The 27061-nt window shown below is 36.9% G+C and overlaps 1 protein-coding gene across 1 annotated transcript in view; it reads right to left on the bottom strand.

Annotated features, from left to right (window-relative positions):
• Positions 1-27061, bottom strand: part of CFAP47 (cilia and flagella associated protein 47) — a 443615-nt gene that overhangs the window by 219244 nt on the left and 197310 nt on the right. Inside the window, exon 33 of the mRNA XM_032286197.1 lies at positions 25392-25584. Within this exon, the coding sequence (XP_032142088.1) occupies positions 25392-25584 (193 nt within the window). The remainder of the gene's footprint in view (positions 1-25391; positions 25585-27061) is intronic.

Raw genomic sequence — 27061 nt, 5'->3', positions numbered from 1 at the left:
GTTCCAATTATAAAGATAATAAAATTCCATTTAATCAACTTGTAAATGTATTGTGAGTGATGAAAATTCCCACTTGCTACTCAGGAGTCTAGACTAATTTCCAAGGCCCATGCAGCTGACTTGCTTCTTTACTAGAATTTATCTGACATGATAGGAGGGATTTGGGCTCGTTTGTTCACTACTACATCTCTAATCCCTAGAACAGTGCTAAACATATAAACTGGGGATTAATAGATATTTGTTAAACAAATGACAGTTTTAGTGGCTTCTATCCTTGTGAGGATTATTTTAAATAAATTATCATACAAAAATCAGATAATGATTCACTTATTTTTCCTTCAAGTTATCTATGAACTCAGTGTTTATTTATTCATTTTCAGTATATGGTATGTAATACAGAGATAATTTTACCTGTATTCCAAAATATCAGCCAATTGACCTAGCGCTATTTACTGAGTAAACTAATATTTATTATGGATTTTGAAATGTCACACTCATTATACTAAATTCTATTATATACATTCATTGTTCTGAGTTCCCTATTGTGTTCAATGCAATTGTGAATATTCCTAAAATTGAAAAAAATATTTTTTATTAATCGAGGGTGGAGCAAGATAGCAGAATAGATGGTTCCACTGATCATCCCCCAGCAAAGACACCAATTTAACAACTATCTACACAAAAGAAACACCTTCATAAGAAGCAAAAATGTGGTGAACACTCATAGTACCTGGCTTTAAATTCATATCACTAAAAGAGGCAATGAAGATGTAGGAAAGACAGTCTTAAATTGCTGACACCATCCCTCCCCTAACCCTTGGCAGTTGCAGTGTGGGGCAGAGAGCATTTCTGTGCACTGGGGAGAGGGATACTGCAGCAGTTGTGAGGCAATGAACTCAGTGCTGCCCTATTATAATAGAAAACAAAACTGGACCAAACTCAGCTGATGACCAGCCACAGAGGGAACATATAAACCGGGTATAGCCAGAAGGGAATCAACAATCACAGTGGTCAAAACTTGAGTTTGCACAAGGCTCACCACGACAGGCTCACCATGAAGACTAACATGCTCTGAGACCCCAGATGAACTTGAAAGGCAGTATAGGCCACAAGGATATGAACTCTTAGGCAAGTCCTAGTGCTGAACTAGACTCAGAGCCAGAGGACTTGGGGGCTGCAACCTATTGAGGCACCAGTGTAGGCAGATAAGGGAGCATTGACATCACCTCTTCCCTAACCCCAGGCTGTACATCTTGCAGCTCCAAAAGATATTCTTTCCCTCTGCCTGAGAAGGGAGGGAAGAGTGGAGAGAACCCTGCCTTGCATCTTCAATACCAGTTCAAGCACAGAAGGATAAGTAACTTTTCGGAGTTGTGAGGTCCTCATTCTATAACTTAGCTCCCTCCTGGACACCACCTCTAGACACATCCAGAGCCAGAAAGAAACCCGTTGGCATGAAAGGAAGGTCCCAGTCTTGGCGAGATTCATCAACCACTAACCAGAGGCCTTCGGCCCTGAATAACCAGCAACAATACCCAGGTACAACATTTAGGAGCTTGAGTGAGACTCTGAGACTTGCTGGATTCAGGTGAGACTCAGTACACTCCCATGTGTCGTGGATATGGGTTAAGACTACTTTTACCTGAGTAAAACAGAGGAAACAGTAAAAAGAACTTTGTCTTGCACCTTAGACACCAGCATGACCACAGTAGGTAGAGCAACAAGTGGGCTCCTGGAATCCCCAATTCCAGAACATGACTCGTGAATGGCATTTCTCCACCTGCTCTGGGATAAAGAGGCACCCATAGCCCTGAAGAGGAATTCGCAGTCCATGCAGAAGTCACTACAAGCTTACTGAAGAGCCCTTGGACCTAAAAAGAACATCAGTGGTCTGGCAGTACTCACTGTGGGCCTATGGTGGTGGTGGCCAGAGGGTGAGGCTCCTTTGCCTTTGGAAAGAGGAGGGAAGAGTGGGAAAGACTGTGTCTTGTTTTAGTACGAGCTCAGCTGAATAGGACACCAGGTAGAGTATAAAGGTTATTGACTTTAGTCCCAAACAGCACCCCTGGACACACTTGGGACCTGGGAGCACTCATCATCCTGAAAATAAGAGAATAAACCTAGATGGCTTTGCTATCTGATGATTGTAGAGACCCGGGACCTTGAGCAAACATAAGCAGTAGTTAGGGAGTGGTTACGGCAGGCCTTGGATAAGATCCAGTGCTGTGCTAGCTTCAAGTCTGACCCACCACAGTCCTAAGACCAGTAACTACACAAGTGCCTGTATTACTACACCCCTAGCTCCAGGTGTCTCAGAACAGAGAATAAGACTTCATTTGCTTGGGAGAAAGTAAAAAAAGAGAACAAGAGTCTCTACCTGATAATCCAGAAAATTTTCCTGGACTTTGTCCAAGACCATCAAGGCAATACCTCTATGAGTCTGCAAGAACCACAACATTGCTGGGCTTGGGGTGCCCCCTCAAGCAGATACAGAATATGACACTGAAGTCCTCTTGAGTATCAAGAAAGCTACTCCAAAAAGGATGTGTACAAACAAGCCCAGACTGAGAATAGTACAATGTGTTAAGAGTTCTTCAATGCCCAGTCACTAAAGAACATATACAAGCATCAACACTATTCAGAAAAACAGGACTTCACCAAATGAACTAAATGAATTGCCAAGTACAAATCACAGAGAAACAGAGATAGGTGACCATTTAGACAGAGAATTCAAAATAGATGTTTTGAGGAAACTCGAAGAAATTTAAGATAATATAGAGAAGGAATTCAGAATTCTATTGGATAAGTTTAACAAAGAGATTAAAATAATTAAAAAGAATCAAGCAGAATTCTGGAGTTGAAACATGCAATTGGTGTATTAAATAATGCATCAAAGTCCTTTAATAGCAGAATCGATAGCAAAAGAATGAATTACTGAGCTTGAAGATAGCGTATTTGAATATAAACAGTCAGAGGGGACAAAAGAAAAATGAAAAAAAAAGTAGCATGTCTACAAAATCTAGAGAATAACGTCAAAAAGGCAAATCTAAGAGTTACTGAGCTTAGAGAGGAGGTAGATAAAGAGATACAAGTATAAAGATTATTCAAAGGGATAATAATAGAGAACTTCCCAAACCTAGAGATAGATATCAATATCCAAGGACAAGAAGGCTATAGAACACCAAACAATTTAACCCAAAAAAGATATACTCCCAGCAATTTAAATCAAACTCCCAAAGATCAAAGATATAGAAAGAATCCTAAAAGCAGCAAGAGAAAATAAACAAATAACTTACAATTGTGCTCCAATAAATCCGGCAGTAGATTTTTCAGTGGAAACCTCACAGTCCAGGACAGAGTGGCATGACATATTTATTTTTCAGTGGAAACCTTACAGGCCAGGACAGAGTGGCATGATATATTTAAAGTACTAAAGGGGAAAAGGGAGAAAAAAATACCTCTTGCTCTAAAATAGTATATTCAGCAAAAATATTCATCAAACATGTAGGAGAAATAGTTTATCAGACAAACAAAAGCTTAGGGATTTTATTAACACCATACCTGTCCTATAAGAAATGCTAAAAGGAGTAATTCAGTCAGAAAAAATAGGATGTCAACGAGCAATTTAAAAAAAAATCATCTGATGGTACCAAACACACTAGTAATAATAAGTACACAGAAAAGTACAGAATATAATAACATTGTAAGTGGTGTGTAAACTACACTTTCAATGTATCAAGACTGAACAATGAACCAATTAAAATAATAACTACAAAACATTACAAGGCACAGACAGTACTATACAATATAAAAAGAAACAATAAAAAGTTCAGAAGATGGGGAGGGATAAAGTTAAGACATAGCGTCCTTAAGGGCTTTCTTTTTACTTGTTTGTTTAGTCAAGCAGTATTAAGTTGTTATGAAGTTAAATATTGGGTTATAAGACAATATTTGCAAGCCTAATGGTAACTTCAAACCAAAAATTATACAATGGATACACAAAAAATATAAAGCAAAACACTAAATCATATAATCAGAGAAAATTACTCTCACTAAAAGAAGACAGAAAGGAAAGAAAGAAGAAAGAATACTAAGAAGGTCGCTGTATAATGATAAATTGGTCAATTCAGCAAGAGGCTAAAAAATTGTAAATATATATGCACCAAACACTGAAGCACCCAGAAAAGTAAATCAGATGTTATTAGAGCTTAAGAGAGAGATATAACCCAGTGCAATACTAGCTGGAGACTTCAACACCCCACTTTCAACATTTGATAAATCAACAAAGCAACATCAGACTTTATCTGCACTATAGACAAAATGGACCTAATAGACAGTTGCAGAACATTTAATCCAAAGGCTACAGAATACACATTGTTTTCCTCAGCACATGGATCATTCTCAAAAATAGACCATATGTTAGGTCACAAAAAGTCTTAAGACTTTCAAAGAAAATTAAATCATATCATGCATCTTCCCTGAACACAGTGGAGTAAAATGAGAAAGGAATAATGAGAGAAATTTTGGAAAGTATACAAATACATAGAATTAAACAATATACTTTCAATGACCAATGGATTAATGGAGAAATTACAAAGGAAATTGAAAAATTTCTGGAAACAAACGATAATGGAAACGACCTACCCAACCTATGGGACACATCAAAAACAATAATAAGGGAGAATTTTATAGTGGTAAGTGACTGCCTAAAAAAAAAGGAAAACTCAAAATAAACAACCTAATGATGCATACTAAAAAACTAGAAAAGCATGAGCAACACAAGCCCAAAATTAGTAGAAAAAAAGAAATAATCAAGATCTGAGCAGAAATAAATTCATTTAAAAGGAAGAAAATAAAAGATCAACAAAATAAAAAGCTGATATGTTGAAAAGGTAAACAAAATTGACAAACCTTTAGGCAGACCATCTAAGAAAAAGAGAGAATAAATAAGAGATGAAAAACTAGACATTACAAGTGATACTGCAACAACACAAAAGATCATTAGAAGCCACTATGAGCAACTACATGCCAATAAATTAGCAAATAGAGAACAAATAGACAAATTCCTAGACACATATAACCTACCAACTTTGAACTGTGAAGATATCTAAAACTTAAACAGACCAATAACACCAATAACAAGTAACATGATTGAAGCCATAATAAAAAGTCTCCCAGTAATGAAAAGCCCAGAACCTGATGGATTCACTGCTGTACTCTACCAAACACTTAAAGAACTAATATCGATCCTATTTAAACTATTCTGAAAAACAGAGGAGGATGGAATAATTCCAAACTCATCCTACAATGCCAATATTACCCTGATACCAAATCAGAGAAAGACATATCAAGAAAAGGAAACTACAGGCCAATAAATCTAATGAATATTGATGCAAAACTCTTCAACAAAATTCTGGCAAACCAAATTGAAGAATACATTAAAAAGAGCATTAATCATAACCAAGCAGGATTTATCCCTGGGAGGTAAGGACATTTTGACATATGCAAATCAACAAATGTGATACATCATATCAATGGAATAAAAAATAAAAGACATATTTTCCTTTGAATTGATGCTGATAAAGCATTTGATAAAAGTCAACATCCTTTATAAAGGCCCTCAAAACCTGAGTATAGAAGAAATGTGACATCATAAAAGCCACATATGACAGACCCAAAGCTAGTATCATACTGAATGGGGAAAAACTGAAAGCCTTGCTCTGATATATGGAACATGACAAGGATACTCGCTTTCACCACTGTCATTCAACAAAGTACTGTAAAACCTAGCTAGGGTAATCAGACAAGCAAATGAAATCATAAGCATCCAAGTTGGTAAACAGAAAGTAAAATTATCCTTGTTTGAAGATGATATGATCCTACATTTGGAGAAACCTAAAGATTCCTCCAAACAAACTATTAGAATGAAATACAAACTCAGTAAAGTTGCAGACTATAAAATCAACAAGTACAAATCAGTAGCATTTCTACATGTCAACAGCAAACAACCTGAAGGAGAAAGAAAAACAGTAATATCATTTAAAACAGCCTCGAATAAAGTTCAATACCTAGGAATTTCCTTAACTAAAGATGTAAAATGTCTCTATAATGAAAATGACAAGTAATTTATGAAAGAAATTGAAGATGACATCAAAAATATGGAAAAAATGGAAAGATAGTCCATGTTCATGGATTGGCGAAATAAATATCTTTTAAATGTCCATACTACCGAAAGCAATCTACAGATTCCATGCAATCCCCATCAAAATACCCAAGGTATTCTTCAAAGAAAAAGAAAAAACAATCTTAAAATTTATATGGAACCAGAAAAGACCCAGAATAGCCAAAGTTATGCTAAACAATATGAATGAAACTGGAAGAATCACATTATCTGACTTCAAATTATATCATACAGCTATAGTAACCAAAACACCATGGTATTGGCATAAAAACTGACACACAGTCCAATGGAACAGAATAGAGAACCCAGAAACAAATCCACACATCTACAGTGAGGTCATTTTTGACAAAGGTGCCAAGAACATACACTAGGGAAAAGAAAATTTCTTCAATAAATGATTCTGAGAAAACTTGATATTTATATGCAAAAGAATGAAACTTGGCCTAATCTCTTTTCATATATAAACATCAAATCAAAATGGATGAAAGTCTTAAATCTAAGATCTCAAACTATAAAATTACCACAAAAAAACTTAAGGAAAACTCTGCAGAATTCTGACCTGGGGCAAAATTTATGGATTACTATTCTACAATTACAGGTAACCAAAGCATAATGGACAAATAGAATCAAATTAAGTAAAAATGATTCTGCACAGCAAAGAAAACAATTCACAGAGTGAAGAGACAACACACAGGAGAGAAAATATTTGCAAAATACCCACCTGCTAAGGGATTAATAACCAGAATACATAAGGAGCTCAAACAACTCTATAGGAAAAGCCCAAAGAATGGGCTTTTTGAATAGCTATTTCTCAAAAGAAAGCATACAAATGGTAAACAGGCATATGAAAATGTGTTCAGCATCATTGATCATCAGAGAAATGCAAATCAAAACTATGAGATATCATCTCACCTCAGTTAAAATGGCTTTTATCCAAAAGTCAGGGTATAACAAATGTTGATGAGGATGTGGAGAAAAGGGAATCCTCCTACACTGTTGGTGGGAATGTAAATTAGTAAAATCACTATGGAGAACAGTTTGGAAGTTCTTTAAAACCCTAAAAATTGAGCTACCATATGATCCAGCAATCCCACTGCTGGATATATACCTGAAAGAAAGAAAACCAATATATTAAAGAGATATCTGCACTCCCATGTGTGTCTTAGCTCTGTTCACAACAGCCAAGATTTTGAAGAAAATTAAGTGTTCATCAAGAGATGAATGAATAAAGAAAATGTGACAGAGATACACAATGGAGAATCATTCAGCCATAAAAAGAACAAAGTCTTATGATTTACTAAAACATAGATGGAACTGGAGGTCATTATGTTAAATAAAATAAGCCAGGCACAGAAAGACAGACCGAATATTTTCAGTTATTTGTGGGAGCCGAAATTTGAAACAATTGAACTCATGGTAATACAGAGTAGAAGGATGGTTACCAGAGGCTAGGGAGAGTAGTGGAGAAGTGGAAGGGAAGTGGGGAGTGTTCATGGGTATGAAAATAGTTAGTAAAAATTAATAAGACTTAGTGTTTATTGGCACAACAGGGTAACTATAGTCAAAAATAATTTAGTTGTACAAATAACTCTAAGAATATAATTGGATTGTTTTTTAACACAATGGATAAATGCTTGAGGTGATGGATACCCCATTATGCGATTAATACATATTGCATACCTATATCAAAATATCTTATGTAACCCATAATATATATACACCTACTATGCCCTCACAAAAACTAAAAATAAGAAAAGGACTAATTTAATCTATTCTACACTGCTTTAAAATGTCCACTAATCAAAATATTCTGAACTAATCAGTTTATTCTGTGACTTATTCTTTGTATGTCCAACTGGCATCTCACCAAAACACCTAAGCCCTTTAACTATTATATGTTTTAATTATTATATATTTAAATGTATTTTAAGGAAATGTATACTGAAATTTGAACCACGCCCAGCCATAAAAAAGAATGAAATCATGTCCTTTGCAGCAGCATGGCTGGAGCTGGAGGCCATTATTCTATGTGAACTACCTCAGAAACAGAAACAGAAAAACAAATGTCACATGTTCTCACTTGTAGTGGGAGCTAAACAATGAGTGCACATGGATATAAAGATAGAGAAAATAGAGTTTAACCCAGTTAGCTGAATCCACCTTATACCACAATTAAACCCTCAAGGTCATCAAATAAGATAGAAGAAAAAAACACCCAAAAGTCAGCAACTCTGAAGGTTGAAGAAACATCAGCCCACAAAGATGAGATGAGAAAGAACTGGTTCAAGAACTCTGACAACTCAAAAAGCCAGAGCGTCTTCTTTCCCCAAACAACTACATCATCAATCCAGCAAGGGTTATGAACCAGGCTGAGTTGGCTGAAATGACAGAAATAGAATTCAGAGGATGGATAGGAATGAGGATCATGGAGATGCAAGAGTACGTTGAAACACAATCCAAAGAAGCTAGGACTCATAATAAAATGATACAGGAGCTGACTGACAGATAGCCAGTATAGAAAAGAATGTAATGGACCTGACAGAGCTTAAAAACATACTACAAAAATTTCATAATGCAGTCACAAGTATTAAGAGCATAACAGATCAACCTGTAGAGAAAATCTGAGAGCTTGAACACTGGCTTTCTGAAATGGGACAGTTAGACAAGAATAGAGAAAAACGAATTAAAAGGAATGAACAAAACATCTAAGAAATATGGGATTATATAAAGAGACCAAATCTATGATTCATTGGTGTCCCTGAAAGAGACAGGTAGAGTGTAAACAACTTGGAAAACATATTTTAGGGTATCATCCATGAGAACTCCAACCTAGCTAGAGAGGCCAACATTCAAATTTAAGAAATGCAGAGAACTTCAGTAAGGTACTTCACAAGAATATAATACCCAAGACATATAATTACCAGATTCTCTAAGGTCAAAATGAAAGAAAAAATGTTAAAGGCACCTAGAGAAAAAGATCAGGTCACCTACAAAGGGAAGCTCATTACACTAACAACAGACATCCCAGCAGAAACCCTACAAACCAGAAGAGACTGGGGGCCAATATTCAATATTCTTAAAGAGAAGAAGTTCCAACCCAGAATTTTATGTCTGGCCAAATTAAGCTTCATAGGAAAAGGAGAAATAAGATCCTATTCACACAAGCAAATGTTGAGGGAGTTTGTTACCACCAGACCTGCCTTACAAGAGCTCCTGAAAGAACCACTAAATATAGAAAGAAAAGACCATTAGTAGCCAATACAAAAGCATATGCAAGTACAATAAACAGTGACACTATAAAGCAACCACACAAACAAGTCTGCATTATTACCAGCTAACATCATGATGACAGTATCAAATGCACACATATCAATACTAACCTTGAATGTAAAGGGGCTATATGCCCCAATTAAAGGATAGACTGGTAAGCTGGATAAAGAACAAAGGCCCATTGGTATACTGTCTTCAAGACACCTGTCTCATACGCAATGACACACAGTCTCAAGATAAATGGATGGAGAAAAATCTACCAAGAAAATGGAAAACAAAACTAAAAGTAGGGGTTGCAATCTACATTTCAGACAAAACCAAAGCAGATCAAAAAAGGCAAGGAAGGACATTACATAATGGTTAAGGATTCAATTCAATAAGAATGCCTAACTATCCTAAATTTATCTACACCCAACACAGGGGCACTTAGATTAATAAAGCAAGTACTTGGAGACTTTCAAAGAGACAAACTTCCACACAATAATAGTGGGAGATGTTAACAACCTACTGATAGTATTAGACAGATCATCAAGGCAGAAAATTAACAAAGATATTCAGGACCTGAACTCAGCACTGGATCAAATGAACCTCACAGACATCTACAGAACTATCTACTCAAAAGCAACAGAATATACATCCTTCTGTCATGTGACTCACACTCCAAAATCAATCACATAATTGGACATAAAACACTCTTCAGCAAGTGCAAAATAGCTGCAATCATAACAACCACTTCTTGAACTACCGTATAATAAATTCAGAAATCAAGACTAAAAATTTCATTCCAAAGCATATAATTACATGGAAATTGAATAACTTGATTCTGAATGACTTTTGGTTGAATAATGAAATTAAGGCAGAAATCAAGAAGTTCTTTGAAACTAATGAAGAAAAAGATACAACATACCAGAACCTCTGGGATACATCTAAGGTGATATTAAAAAGGAAATGTATGGCACTAAATGCCCACATGGAAAAGTTAGAAACATCTCAATTTAACAACGTAACATGACAATTAAAAGTTCCAAAGACCCAAGGGCAAACAAACCTCCAAACTAGCAGAAGACAAGAAATAAAAAAAATCAGAGATGAACTGACTGGAGATCGAGGCACGAAAAACCATTCAAAAGATGAATAAATCCAGGAGTTGAGTGTGTGAAAAAAATAATGAAACAGGCCATTAGCTAGAATAATAAAGATGAGACAAAATCCGAATAAGCGCAATTAGAAATTACAAAGTGTACCAGTGACCCCACAGACATACAAATAATTATCAGAGATTATGAGCATCTCCAAGCACATAAACTAGAAAATCTAGAATATATGGATAAATTCCTAGACGAAAACACCCTCCACAGACTTAGCTAGAAATAAACTGAATTTCTGAACAAACCAATAATGAGCTCCAAACCCGATTCAGAAATAAATAGCCTACCAGGCACAAAAAGCCCAGGACCAAATGGATTCACAGCCAAATTCTACCAGATGTACAAAGAATAACTGGTATCATTCCTACTGGACTTATTCCCAAAATTGAGAAGGAAATTTCCCCATCCCTAACTCATTCTATGAGTTCAGCATCATCCTGATACCAATGCCTGGCAGAGACACACACACACAAAAATGAAAACTTCAGGCCATATCCTTGATTAATATTGATGCAAGAATCCTCAATAAAATACTGGCAAGTTGAGTTCGGCAGCATATCAAAAAGCTAATCTACTATGATCATGTAGTCTTTATCCCTGCAACACAAGGTAAATTTAATGTATGCAAATTTAAAAATGTGATTCATCACATAAACAGAACTAAAGAGAAAAAGCACGATTATCTCAATAGATGCATAAATGGCTTACAATAAAACTCAATACCTCTTCATGTCAAAAACTCTCAATAAACTAGGTATTAAAGAAACATACCTCAAAATAATTAGAGCTATCTATAATAAACCCACAGCCAATATCATACTCAATGGGCAAAGATGGAAGTGTTCCCCTTGAAACCCGGCAAAATCAAGGATGCCCTCTCACTAGTCCTATTCAACATAGTATTGGAAGTCCTGGCCAGAGCAATCCGGCAAAAGAAAGAAAGAAAAGATACCCAAATAGGAAGAAAGGGAGTAAAATCTTCCCTGTTTTAAGACAACACAATTCTATATCTAGAAAACTCTGTAGTCTTGACTCAGAAGCTCCTTAAGCTGATCAACAACTTCAGAAAAGTCTCAAAATACAAAATGAATGTACAAAAAATTACTAACATTCTTCAACACCAACAACAGTCAGGCAAGAGCCAAATCAGGAATGCAATCACATTCACAATTGCCACAAAAATGATAAAACACCTAGGAATAACAAGGGAAGTGAAAGATCTCTTCAATGGCAATTACAAAACAATGCTCAAAGAAATCAGAGATGACACCAACAAATGGAAGAAACATTCTATGCTCATGGATAGGAAGAATTAATATTGTTAAAACGGCCATATGGCCCAAGGCAATTTACAGACTCAGTGTTATTTCTACAAAACTACTAATGATATTCTTCACAGAACTAGAAATAACTATTTTAAAATTCAAATGGAACCAAAAAAAAAGGAGCCTAAATTGCCAAGGCAATCCTAAACAAAGAGAACAAAGCTGGAGGCTTCACTCTTTTCTTTCTTTTTTTGGAAAAAAGAAAGAAAGATAAAAAGAAAGAAAAAGAGAAAGAAAGAAAAAAAAGAATGAAAGAGAGAAAGAAAGAGGAAGAGAAAGAGGGAGAGAGAACAGGAGTCTTGCTTTATTGCCCAGGCTAGAATGCACTCTAGCATTCTAGACTGGGCAATACCCATTTAATACCCATTTTTAAATTAAAAACCTCTTTTATGCCAATAATTGTGCTTAATAATGGAGACAGGAAGGAATAAGGGAGGAAATTAACAAACAAGCAGCCAACCAATATTTCATTTAAACCTGTGAAATGCTACGCAATTACTGAGGAGTGATTTACTTCCAATTATGCAGTCACTTTTAGAGTAGGTGTGATGTGGTACTGAGAAGAATGTATGTTTTGTGGATTTGGGGTGAAGAGTTCTGTAAATGTTTATTAAGTTTACTTGTTCCAGGTCTGAGTTCAAGTGCTGGATATCCTTGTTAATTTTCTGTCTCGTTGATCTGTCTAATATTGACAATGTGATGTTAAAGTCTCCCCCTCTTTTCAACTTCAAACTATACAATGAGGCTACAGTAACGAAAAGGGTATGACTGTTACAAAAACAGACACACAGACCAATGGAACAGAATAGAGAGCTTACAAACAAGGTCACATACCTAAAACTATCTGATCTTTGACACAACTGACAAAAACAAGCAATGGTGAAAGGACCCCCCATTCAATAAATAGTGACACAGGATAACTGGTTAGTCATATGCAGAAGATTGAAACTGGACCCCCTTCCTTACACCATATATGAAAATTCCAAATTGTATTAAAAAGTTAAATATAAAATCTAAAAATGCAAAAACCCAAATTTGGTATTACCATTCTTTATGTAGAAATGAGCAAAAATTTCATGACAAGGACACCAAATGCAATTGCAACCAAAGCAAAAATTGACCAAATGGAATCTATTTAAACTAATGAGGTTTTGCATAGCAAAAGAAACTATCAACAGAGTAAACAGACCACCTACAGAATGGGAGAAAAGTTTTGCAATCTATGCACCTGACAAAGATCTAATATAAGGAATATAACGTCATCTATGAGGAACTTAAATTTACAAGCCAAAAAGAAAAAACCCATTAAAAAGCAGTCAAAGGACATGAACAGACGCTTTTCAAAAGACATACATACACTTTTCAAAAGTCTAGAAGTATATGAATAAAACTTAACATCACTGATCATTAGAGAAATGCAAATAAAAACCACAGTGCAATACCATCTCATACCAGTCAGAATGGCTCTTATTAAAAAGTCAAAAAGTAACAGGTGTTGGAGAGGTTGCAGAGAAAAAGGTACACTTATAAACTGTCAGTGGGAGTGTAAATTAAGTCAACCATTGTGGAAGGCAATGAGGCGATTCCTCAAAGACCTAACAATGGAACTGCCATTCAACCCAGCAATACCATTACTGGGTATATACCCAAAGGAATATAACTTGTCCTATCATAAAGACACATGCATGTATATATTGACTACAGCACTGTTCATAATAGCAAAGACATGGAATCAACCTACATACCTATCAATGATAGATTGCATAAACAAAACATGGTACATATACACCATGGAATAATATGCAGCCATAAGAAAGAATGAGATCATGTCCGTTGCAGGAACATGGATGGAGCTTGAGGCCATTATCCTTAACAAACTAATGCAGGAACAAATATGGCACTTAAAAGTGGGAGCTTTTAAGATGAGAACACATGGACGCATAGAGGCGAACAGCAGATCCTGGGGTCTACGGGAGGGTGGAGGATGGGAGGAGGGAGAGGATCAGAAGAAATAACTAATAGGTACTAGGCTTAATACCTGGATGATGAAATAATCTATACAACATTCCCCATGACATGAGTTTACCTATACAACAAATCTGAACATGTACCCATGAACTTAAAAGTAAAGAAAAAAAAAAGCAGGAGCCACTCAATAGTTACAGGCCTGAAGAATAATGTGCAAAAGTGAATGCAGAGAGTTATGGGTGTAATGGATAGTAGATATTGAAGTGAATACAAGACCTTTAAAGGACTTTAGTCAGGAGTCTGATGTTGAAATTTGTGTTTTATGAAAAACCACATATGGCTGTGTGAGCAATAGACAAGCAAATGGCAGAATTGGACGTGGTAAATATGAGAGAGGGACAGAGATGGAAATGGCATAAATTACAAGAGTGACAGTGGAGATAGAAAAAAGTAGGTAGATTCAGAAGATAATTTATTGATAGAATCAAAATAAATTGATGGTTGGTGATTAATTAGATGTAAGAAGGAGGGATGCCTAAATTTTTGACCAGTGAAATTTGAGGTGCTTATGTGACATTCTAATGAAGGTGTTCATAAGGAGTAAGATATACAGAACTGGGCCGGGTGCAGTAGCTCACGTCTGTAATCCTAGCACTTTGGGAGGCCGAGGTGGGCGGATCATGAGATCTGGAGATCGAGACCATCCTGGTCAACATGGTGAAACCCCATCACTACTAAAAATACGAAAATTAGCTGGGCATGGTGGCACGCACCTGTAATCCCAGCTCCTCGGTATGCTAAGGTAGGAGAATTGCCTGAATCCGGGAGGCAGAGGTTGCAATGGGGTGAGATTGCACCACTGAATTACAACCCAGGTGACAGAGCAAGGCTCTGTCTCAAAAGAAAACAAAAAACAAACAAGAAAAGATATTCAGAGCTGGAGTTGAGGACGTAGATCTGAGGTACATTTGGATCTGGGAGGCATCGGAAGAGTAACTTAAAACCACAAGAGGATACAGATGGCCAAAATGTGGAGGTTTGGAACAAAGACAGAAGAAGGAAAATATCAATGTGGTAAAGGAAAGAGATCTTGAACAGAGATTGCTAAGGAAGATCTTGTGAGCCACAAAGAAAACCAAAATGCTTTAGCTAACGTACAAGGGTGAGACAAGAAATCTGAGGAAAAATGGTGTCTGTATATCAGAGAATAGAGGAAATGCCTCCGTTTGAATCTGAACAACTGTAATGCTCAAAAAGCTTGTCATTTTTAAGCAGAAGCCACAGTGAGCAGTATCTTCTGGAAAAGCTCACAGTTAAAATTTAAATGTTTATTCCCTGTATGGTCAAGGGAAAAAAATACAGATTGAAGGAGAGGTGGAAGGCACATAAAGGACGATATTGAAAAGAAAAAAGAAATAAGAAAAAGGTAATATAGAAATAAGAATCTTAGGTAAATAACAAGATTGAGGAAAGTAATTTGGGGAAAAGAAAGAATGCTATATATGGTAATAAATAAAGGAAAACAGAAACAGAGAGAATGTATGCTCTAAGATGAGCAGAATGAAAGCCAACATAAGAGTGCACATCAACACATCAACACAAAATCAGTTTGTATAGAATACTATTTATAGGTTAATTATATCCTCAAGGGTAAAAGTATCATATCTGACATAAAAATATGCTGTTGGCTTGTTCCTGTCAGATGTTCAGCTTTTTATCTAGTTTTAAATACTTGAATATCTTTTCAATTTCTTTTGGCTTTATCTGTATAATCATCCATTTAGCCATTGATTTATTTAAGAGATATTTATTCAGCACCTTCAATGTGCTCACACAGGGTTTAAAGCTTGGTGTGGAACTTACAGATATATTCTATAGTAATATTTTAGAAAACATGAGTTCTATCTAACATTATTAAACACTTGAATTTAGATCAATGCTTACCTAAAAGACACAAATAATTTTAAATAAATTGCAATGTACTGAACTTCATGAATTTTCTGAAGGATTTTTATAATGTACAGGTCATCAGAACAATGGATTCAGATTTACTAGACCTATTGCTTAATGAGTCTAACAATGGATTTTTTTTTGCCTTAAAATTTATTTCTAAATTTTGTTTGTTTTTTGTTTTTGTTTTCAGATTTTTTTTAAATTTGTTAAATATATATATATATATATTCTTATACTTTAAGTTCTGGGGCACATGTGCAGATCGTACAGGACAGTTACACAGGTATACACATGCCATGGTGGTTTGCTGCCTCCATCCCCCCCGTCACCTACATTAGGTATTTCTCCCAATGTTATCCCTCCCCAATCTCCCCACCCCTCTATCCCTCCCCTAGTCCACCCTCCAACAGACCCCAGTGTGTGATGCTCTCCTTCCTGAGTCCATGTGTTCTCACTGTTCAACACCCACCTATGAGTGAGAACATGTGGTGTTGGTTTTCTGTTCTTGTATCAGTTTGCTGAGAATGATGGTTTCCAGATTCATCCATGTCCCTGCAAAGGACATGAACTCCTCCTTTCTTATGGCTGCATAGTATTCCATGGTGTATATGTGCCACATTTTCTTTACCTAGTCTATCACCGATGGGCATTTGGGTTGGTTCCAAGTCTTTGCTATTGTAAACAGTGCCACAATGAACATTTGTGTGCATGTGTCTTTATAACAGAATGATTTATAATCCTTTGAGTATATACCCAGTAATGGGATTACTGGGTCAAATGGTATTTCTACATTCTTGAGGAATCACCACAGTCTTCTACAATGGTTGAACTAATTTACACTCCCACCAACAGTGTAAAAGCATTCCTATTTCTCCACATCCTGTCCAGCATCTGTTGTCTCCATATTGTTTAATGATCACCATTCTAACTGGTGTGAGACAGTATCTCAATGTGGTTTTGATTGGCATTTCTCTAATGACCAGTCATAATGAGCATTTTTCTCATATGTTTGTTGACCACATAAATTACTTCTTTTGAAAACTGTCTGTTTATAATCTTTGCCCACTTTTTGATGAGGTTTTTCTTGTAAATTTGTTTTAGTTCTTTGTAGATTCTGGATATTAGTCCTTTGTCAGATGGGTAGCTTGCAAAAGTTTTTTCCCATTTTATTGGTTGCCCATTCACTCTAATGATTGTTTCTTTTGCTGTGCAGAAGTTCTTACGTTTAAGATCCCAGTTGTCTATTTTGGCTTTTGTTGCCATTGCTATTGGTGTTTTAGTCATGAAGTCCTTGCCTCTGCCTATGTCCTGGATGGTATTGCCTACGTTTTCTTCTAGGGTTTTTATGGTGTTAGGTTTTATGTTTAAAGCTTTAATCCACTGGGAGTTAATTTTTATGTAAGGTGTAAGGAAGGGGTCCAGTTTCAGCTTTCTGCACATGGCTAGCCAGTTTTCCCAACGTCATTTATTAAACAGGGATTCCTTTCCCATTGCTTTTGTCAGATTTATCAAAGATCAGATGGTTGTATATGTGTGGCATTACTTCCAAGGTCTCTGTTCTGTTCCATTGGTCTATACCTCTGTTTTGGTATCAGTACCATGCTGTTTTGATTACTGTTGCCTTGTAGTATAGTTTAAGGTTGGTAGTGTGATGCTTCCAGCTTTGTTCGTTTTGCTTAGGATTGTCTTGGCCATGCTTGCTCTTTTTTGGTTCCATATGAAGTTTAAGGTGTTTTTTTCCAGTTCTGTGATGAAGGTCACTGGTAGTTTGATGGGGATAGCATTGAATCTATAAATTACTTTGGGCAGTATGGCCATTTTCATGATATTGATTCGTCCTAACCATGAGCATGGAATGTTTTTCCATCTGTTCGTGTCCTCTCCTAATTCCTTGAGCAGTGTTTTGTAGTTTTCCTTGACTAGGTCCTTCACATCCTTTGTTAGTTGTATTCCTAGGTATTTTATTCTCTTTGTAGTAATTGTGAATGGGAGTTCACTCATGATTTGGCTCTCTATCTGTTATTGGTGTATAGGAATGCTTGTGATTTCTGCACATTGATTTTGTATCCTGAGACTTTGCTGAAGTTTCTTACCAGCTTAAGGAGATTTTGGGCTGACACGATGGGGTCTTCCAAATATCCAATCATGTCTTCTGCAAATAGAGACAATTTGACTTCCTCTTTTCCTAATTGAATACCTTTTATTTCTTTTTCTTGCCTGATTCCTCTTGCTAGAACTTCCAATACTATATAGAATAGGAGTGGTGAGAGAGGGCATCCTTGTCTTGTACCAGATTTCAAAGGGAATGCTTCCAGTTTTTGCCTGCTCAGTATGATATTGTCTGTGGGTTTGTCATAAATAGCTTTTATTATTCTGTGATACATTCCATGGACACCTAGTTTATTGAGAGTTTTTAGCATAAAGTGCTGTTTAGTTTTGTTGAAGGCCTTCTCTGCAACTATTGAGATGATCATGTGTTTTTTGTCTTTGGTTCTGTTTATGTGATGGATTAGCTTTACAGACTTGTGTATGTTGAACCAGCCTTGCATCCCCGGGATGAAGCTTACTTTATCATGATGGAGAAGCTTTTGATGTGCTGTTGCATTCGGATTGCCAGTATTTTATTGAAGATTTTTGCATCTATGTTCACCATGGATACTGGCCTGAAATATTCTTTTTTATTTGTGTCTCTGCCAGGGTTTGATATGAGGATAACGTTGGTCTCATTAAATGAGTTAGAGTGGATTCCCTCTTTTTGTATTGTTTGGAATAGTTTCAGAAGGAATGGTACCAGATCCTCTTTGTACGTGTGGTAGAATTAAGCTGTGAACACACCTGGACCTGGATGTTTTTGGTTGGTAAGCTATTAATTGCTGCCTCAACTTCAGACCTTGTTATTGGTCTATTCAGTGATTCAACTTCTTCTTGGTTTAGTCTTGGGAGGGTGTCAGTGTCCAGGAATTTATCCGTTTCTTCCAGGTTTACTGGTTTATGTGCATAGAGTTGTTTGTAGTAATTTCTGATAGTAGGTTGTATTTCTGTGGAATTGGTGGATATATCCCCTTTAACATTTTTTATTGCATTGATTAGATTCTTTTTTATTAGTCTGGCTAGTGGTCTATTTTGTTGATCTTTTCAAACAACCAGCTCCTGAATGTATTCATTTTTTTGAAGTGTTTTTTGTGTCTCTATTTCCTTGAGTTCTGCTCTGATCTTAGTTATTTCTTGTCTTCTGCTAGCTTTTAAATTTGTTTCATCTTGCCCCTCTAGTTTTTTTTTTAATTGCATTTTAGGTTTTGAGGTACATGTGAAGAACATGCAACATTGTTGCATAGGTACACACATGGCACTGTGATTTGCTGCCTTCCTCCCCATCATCTGTATCTGGCATTTCTCCCTATGCTGTCTCTCCCCAATTCCCCACTCCCCACTGTCCCTCCTCTATTTCCCCTGACAGACCCCAGTGTGTGATGCTCCCCTCCCTGTGTCCATGTGTTAACTCTAGGATGTCCCAGAGATTCTGGTATGTTGTGTCTTCATTCTCATTGACTTTGAAGAACATCTTTATTTCTGCCTTCATTTTATCATTTATCCAATAGTCGCTCAGCATCAAGTTGTTCAGTTTCCATGTAGTTGTGAGGTTTTGAGTGAGTTTCTTTATCCTGAGTTCTAATTTGATTGCACTGTGGTCTGAGAGACTGGTTGTTATGATTTGTTATGTTGCATTTGCTGAGGAGTGATTTACTTCCAATTATGTGGTCAATTTTAGAGTAAGTGCAACGTGGTGCTGAGAAGAATGTATATTCTGTGGATTTGGGGTGGAGAGTTCTGTAGATGTCTATCAGGTCCACTTGGTCCAGATCTGCGTTCAAGTCCTGGATATCCTTGTTAATTTTCTGTCTCATTGATCTAATATTGACAGTAAATTGTTAAACTCTACTATTATTATTGTTTGGGAGTTTAAGCCTCTTTGTAGGTCATTAAGAACTTGCTTTATGTACCTGGGTGCTCCTGTATTGGGTGCATATATATATTTAGGATAGTTCTTCTTGTTGCATTGATCCTTCTACCATTATGTAATGCCTTTCTTTGTCTCTTTTGATCTTTGTTGGTGTAAGACCATTTTACAGAGACTAGGATTGCAACCCCTGCTTTTTTTCTTGCTCTGCATTTGTTTAGTAAATCTTCTTCCATCCCTTTATTTTGAGTCTATGTGTGTCTTTGCACGTGAGATGGGTCTCCTCAATACAGCACACCGATGGATCTTGACTCTTTATCCAATTTGCCATTCTGTGTCTTTTGATTGGGGCATTTAGCGGTTTACATTTAAGGTTAATATTGTTATGTATGAATTTGATCCTACCATTTTGATACTAGTTGGTTGTTTTGCTCATTGATTGACACAGTTTCTTCATTGTGTCAATGGCCTTTACCATTTGGTAGATTTTTGCAGTGTCTGGTACTGGTTGTTCCTTTCCATGTTTACTGCTTCCTTCAGGAGCTCTTGTAAGGCACGCCTGGTGGAGATGAAATCTCTCAATAATTGCTTGTCCATAAAGGATTTTATTTCTCCTTCATTTATGAAGCTTAGTTTGGCTGGATATGAAATTCTGGGTGGCAAGTTCTTTTCTTTAAGGATATTGAATATTGGCCCACTCTCTTCTGGCTTGTAGCATTTCTGCCAAGAGATCTGCTGTGAGTCTGGTGGGCTTCCCTTTGCGGGTAACCCAACCTTTCTCTCTGGCTGCCCTTAGCATTTTTTCCTTCATTTCAACTCTGGTGAATCTGATGATTATGTGCCTTGGGGTTGCTCTTCTTGAGGAATATGTTTGTGGTGTTCTCTGTATTACCTGGATTTGAATGTTGGACTGCCTTGCTAGGTTGAGGAAGTTCTCCTGGATAATATCCTGAAGAATGTTTTCCTGTTTGGATTCATTCTCTTCATCACACTCAGGTACACCGATGAAATGTAGATTAGGTCTTTTCACATAATCCCATATTTCTTGGAGGTTTTTTTCATTTCTTTTCACTCTTTTCCCTCTAATCTTGCCTTCTCATTTTATTTCATTGCGTTGATCTTCAGTCTCTGATATCCTTTCTTCTGCTGGATTGTTTTGGCTAGTGAAACTTGTGTATGGTTTGTGAAGTTCTCGTGCTGTGCTTTTAAGCTCCATCAAGTAGTGTATGTTCTTCTCTAAGCTGGTTGTTCTAGTTAGCATTTCATCTAACCTTTTTTCAAGGTTCTTAGTTTCTTTGCATTGGGTTAGAACATGCTTCTTTAGCTCAGAGAAGTTTGTTATTACCCACCTTCTGAAGCCTGCTTCTGTCAATTTGTCAAACTCACTCTCCATCCAGTTTTGCTGGTGAGGAGTTGTGATCCCTTGGAGGATGAGAGGCGTGCCAGGTTTTGGTGATTTTATGCTTTTTGCACTGGTTTCTTCCCATCTTCATGGATTTGTCTACCTTTGGTCTTTAAAGTTGGTGACTTTCAGATGGGTTCTCTGAGTGGATGTCCTTTCTTTTGATGTTGAAGCTATTTCTTTCTGTTTTTTAGTTTTCCTTCTAACAGGCCCCTCTGCTGCAGGATTGCTGGAGGTCCACTCCAGACCCTGCTTGCCTAGGAATCACCCACGGGGGCTGCAGAACAGCAAGGATTGCTGCCTGTTCTTTCCCCTGGTAGCTTCATCCCAGAAGGGTGCCCACCAAATATCAGCCAGAGCTCTCCTGTATGAGGTATCTTTGTGGATATCTGTGGGTCAGGGAGCCACTTGAGGAAGAGTATGTCCCTTATCGGAGCTCAAGCACTGTACTGGGAGCTCCATTGCTCCCTTTAGAGCTGCTGGGCAGGGACATTGAAGTCTGCTACAGCAGAACTCACAACCACGCCTTTTCCCAGGTGCTCTGTCCCAGGAAGGTGGGGTTTTATTTAGAAGTCCCTGACATGCTGCTGCCTTTTTTCAGAGATGCCCTGCCCAGCAAGGAGGCAGTCTAGTCACAGTCTGCCCACAGAGGCACTGCTGAGCTGCCACGGGCTCCATCCAGCTGCTGTGTAAACTTCCTCACACTTTTGTTTATGCAGATAAGGTTACAACTGCCTTGGCAATGGCAGACACCCTTCTCCCTACCAAGCTCAACTGTCCTGGCTCAAGCTAAAACTGCTGTGCTGGCTGTGAAATTCTGAAGCCAGAGGGTTTCAGTTTGCTGAACTTTGTGGGGGTAGAACCCACTGAGCCAGATCACTTGGCTCCCTACCTTCAGCTCCCCTTATTTCAGGGGAGTGGGAGGTTCTGTCTCGCATGCATTCAAGGCACCAGCCAAAACAGCCACCCAGATTTGTGCTGAAAACCCATGGTGCTGGCTGACATGGTCACTCAGATTTGTGCTGGAAGCCCACGGTTTTGTCGGCCCAGTGGAAATCTCCTGGTCTGTGGGCTATAAAGACCATGGGAGAAGCGCATTATCTGAACTGGAGTGCCAGAGTGGCTGGGAAAAGTCCACGATGGCCTCCATTGGGTAGGAGGGGGAGTCCTCCAACCAGCTGCACTTCCCAGGTGAGGCGGCACCTCAGCACACCTCAGTTTGTCTTTCATGGGCTACACCCATTGTCCAACCAGTCCCATTGGGATGAACCTGGTACCTTGGTTGGAAATGGGGAGATCACTCGCCTTCTGCATCACTATCGCTGGAAACTGCGCTCTGGAGCTGTTTCTATTTGGCCATCTTGGCGCACTCCGCCCTAAATTCTTTTTAAATAGCTTTTTAAAGCGTTTTTATGTTTGCAGCAAAAGGAATCCAAAGTTACAGAGGGTTACCATACACACACAATCCTCCCCCACTACCAAACTTCTGCACTGTAGTGGTACATTTATTATAACTGATGAACCTACATTAACAAATCATTATCACCCAAAGTTCACAGTTGACATCAGGACCCACTCTTGGTATTATACATTCTATGGGTTTTAACAAATGTATAATGACATGTCTCCACAATTATAGTATCAAAAGTAGTTCACTATCTTAAACATCCTGTGTACTCTACCTATTCATCACTCCTTCCCACTAATCCGTAGAATCCACTGGTCTTCCTGTCTTTGTGGTTTTACATTTTTCAGAAAGTCATATAGTCGAAACCACACAGTGTGTAGCCTTTTCAAATTGACTCCTTTTACCTAGTAATACACCTATAAGTTTTCTCCATGCCTTTTCATGCCTTGGTAGCTCACTTCATCTTACTGCTCAATAATAAATTGTTGTTTGGTGGAGAGAGTTTATCTCTTTTGTCCTTCTGCCTTCTGCCATGTGAGGACACAAGAGTTCTTCCTGTTTGGAGTGTGCATTGTCTAGGCACCATCTTGGAAGCAGACAGTAGCCTTTATCAGACATATAACCTGCCAGTACCTTATTCTTGGACTTCTCAGCCTTTAGATCTGAGAGAGATAAGTTTCTCTTCTTTATAAATTAGCCAGTCTATGGTATTCTGTTAAAGCATCTTTCTGTCATGGCAAAACTAAGATATGTTCTTTATAAATTACCCAGTCTATGGTATTTTGTTATATCACCTTTCTGTTATGGCAAAACTAAGACAGTATATTTCTGTTATTTTGTTAGGCATAGTTCTAGGCTCTGGGAATAAATTAGATAAGACTGTTCCTTAGCTAATTAAGAAGGTAACATTCCTAATTAGCCAAGGAACAATCTTGTCTAATTTATTCAGAAGATCACATTCTACTGGAAGAGACAGACAATAAACAAATACATTTATGTTTAAAAAGTGTTATTTAGAATAAAAATAGAGCAAGAAAGAGTAGAACTGAAGGATATGCTGTTTTAGAGGGCATATTGAGAAACTTTCTCAGATAAGGTGACATTTAATCAATGACTTGAATGAAATGAGAAAGGGAACCATGAAGATATCTGGTAAGCACAAAGGCTTTGTAAAGGCATTGGACTCAGTGTGCTAAAAAACAGCAAAGAGGTAAATGTCTATAATGTATTATCTGGAAAAAAAGTAGCAAAACATTTGAAATTAACTTGCACAGGCCACTGTGTTGGTAAAATTAGAACCATAAAACATTTATAAAAAATGAACATATTAATTTTTAATATATGTATATATTTTATGACACCCTGGTCAAAGCGGTACTCCACATTAATAAAACCAATTTTTTATGTTATTTGCATAGTTCACTTTAGCATTATTTATTTGTATTTTGGTTTTTGTATTTTAATGGGAAAATACATTTTTATAAGATATAAATTTTGATATTTTCAGCATGTCAATTAGAAGGTATTCTGTTTGCTGTTCTCAAATATCAACATATCAATATATCTTTTTCATTCTTGATGTTTTCTGGAATATTTTCTAAAATAACACCTTCAATTTAAGGGCAATCATAATTCAAAGTCTCACTTTAAACTGAACTTTTAATCTTCCCCTTACTTCTAAAGTTTGAATTGAATTCTGCATGTTGGATATTAAAAAGTAATTTTATGTTAAAAAACAGTCTACTCTGAACACAACAGGTTTGTATGTACTTGGAAGAAAGGAGTTGAAATGAAACTATGAAATGAAAAGAAAAAATGACCATGAACACTGTCCTTACTACTATCTGTGAACACCAATATGTCTCAGCAACACCCTGTATAATTTACAAGAGGCTTATCACTCAATTAAAAAAATAACTGCTGGCCAACTGTGATGGCTTATGCCTGTAATCCCAACACTTTGGGAGGCTGAGGTGCGCGGATGACGAGATCAAGAAATCAAGACTATCATGGCTAACATGGTGAAACCCCGTCTCTACTAAAAATACAAAAAATTAGTCGGGCGTGGTGGCATGTGCCTGTAGTCCCAGCTACTTGGGAGGCTGAGGCAGGAGATTTGCTTGAACCAGGGAGGTGGTGTTGCAGTGAGCCCAGATTGTGACATTGTACTCCAGCCTGGGTGACAGAGTGAGACTCTGTCACAGAAAAAAAAATTAATTTTTTTTTAAAAAAATAAGTGCATTTTTAGGACAGTTCTCATAGAATGTAAATTCATTTATATCACAAGGATGTGAAATGCCTTTCTTATTTCATTGTGAAATGCCTAATATGACCTACCGTCCAAAGAATTCATGAAGCATTATTACTCTTAGTTATATCCAACATGATCATCATATGACATGTGAGATGTTTTCTCAGAGATTTTACTTGATCTCAACTAGTTATATACAAAGTTTGAGCAAGGTCACCTATATAGCTGAAAATGTTGGCAGTAATTAAGGCTTTCATTTCTAGAGTTCCTCCATATGCTTTTAAAATCAGTAATTCTTCAAAATAAGTTAAAGAAGCACCTTTCATTATTTCCACTTTATATGTGAGGAAACATGTCTCGAAGATGTTAAGGAGGTATCATTTTTGTAGAACAGAAAGTAAATGTTGGAGACAGGTCTAGAATCCATGGATTCTGAGTGGAGTGTGGGTCCATGGCTCCTTCTACATCATCACACTACAATTTGCAATAATTTGTTTAAGGGAAAAAGTAACTTAGTAACTTCTTACCTTTGGGACAGTTCTTCCATATCACATGTCGAGTATTCTCATAGTTTATGTTCATCCAATTAAGCAAAATTCTTTCAGAGTCAGAATATAAGTTACTAGATGCAAAACAACGATTGAACTTCGGTGCATTTTGCACACATATGGGGGGCATATTATTGCTGTTGTATGGTACCACACGGGATAGAACAAAAACCTGAAATTGCGAGAGATAACTTTTACTAGATGCAAATGGAAAAATAGCAAATTAATATTTGAAGAGAAAATGAAAAAACATGACAGGTAGATAAAAGAGAGCACAGGTATTTTCTGGTTAAATTGATTCACCTAGAAGTAAAAGAACAGAACAGATGTGTCCCAATAATGCTCATTTTAAATTCCCAACCTTTTGCTTCTATAGTATGTAGTCTACAGGGCATCAGACTGCATAATTTGCAAGAGGCTTATGGAACAATTAAAACATAACTGCATTTAAGGACAGTTCTGTTAGGATGTAAATTCATTTAAAACACAAGTCAAAATTTATTTTGACATTGATACTTATTTAAGAGGTCTGTTTTTAAGATAATAATGGTGTATGAAATTTGTAATTTGACATATTGTTACCTTATTACTTAAAGTGTGGTATATTTATATCATATCACCATTAACTACATATATACCGAATGTTTTATTAGGTAGCAACGCAACTGGATTTAAAAATAATCTTAGCAATATTAAGATGAAGTAAAGAACTCTGTGTTTGTCAGTAAAGCACTATAGCACAGAGCTACTCAAAGTAACACTCTACTAACCATTGTCTACAAGTTCTAGATGAGATGAACAGCTTGTGATCCACTACCTCACTATGTACATCTCAAGAGTTTCTGAATGGAGCATTGGTTCACATTAGAGTACACACTGTACGCTCAGCTCCTTGATTTATCCCAAACCTTTAATAGATAGTTTTCTAATGATATGGGTATGAATGCAACAATTTGAGTCATACGTGGTATAAAGATACTCTTGATACCTTGCCCATATCTCCTTAGCTTCACCTTTACATTCTGAACGTTGCTTATTGTAAAAACCTGTAAGTCTCTGCTGGAGGATTGTTTCTTTTCTGGCATATGAGAGCACACTCAGCTCACAGATGGCAAGGCAGGATTGCCAGAAGATAATGACCCCAGCAGCAACCCCTTACCAAAGATGGTCAGGGGCATTGGTAGGTAATTACTCCAGATTCCTCACCAGTCAGCTGAGATAAGTCTGAGACATGTTATAAAATGTATCCTGTTGGTCTCCAGTGGCATTGAGCTTCAGTTGCCCATAGTAAAATCTGATTGAAACCACATCTGTTACTGACTTCATTATATTATCTGCTTTAATTCTGTATTCTATTATCAATACTTCTTGGGAGCACTTCTGAAATAAATGATTTGCACTCAAATACTTGTCTCAGAGTCTGCTTTTCAGAAAATCTAACTTAAGTACTCTTACAGTCAAGTACATGTTAATTGTAACTGAATAAAAGTGCTCTTTTTCTAAGTAGTGCACATTTATGGCATGCGGTGTTTCAAATAACTACAGTATACAAATTATTAAAATACCTATGAGTATCCGAAACTGTTCTTTTCTTTGCCACTATAAGAAGTACTTCAAATTTGATTTTAAAAAATCAGTTTTTGAATGTT

The sequence above is a fragment of the Sapajus apella genome, unplaced genomic scaffold, assembly GCF_009761245.1.
Source record: "Sapajus apella isolate SASKATOON/1434 unplaced genomic scaffold, GSC_monkey_1.0 scaffold17, whole genome shotgun sequence".
Lineage (NCBI taxonomy): Eukaryota > Metazoa > Chordata > Mammalia > Primates > Cebidae > Sapajus > Sapajus apella.
Note: the sequence above shows the minus strand (reverse complement) of the source record. Positions and strands in the feature narration are given on the sequence as shown.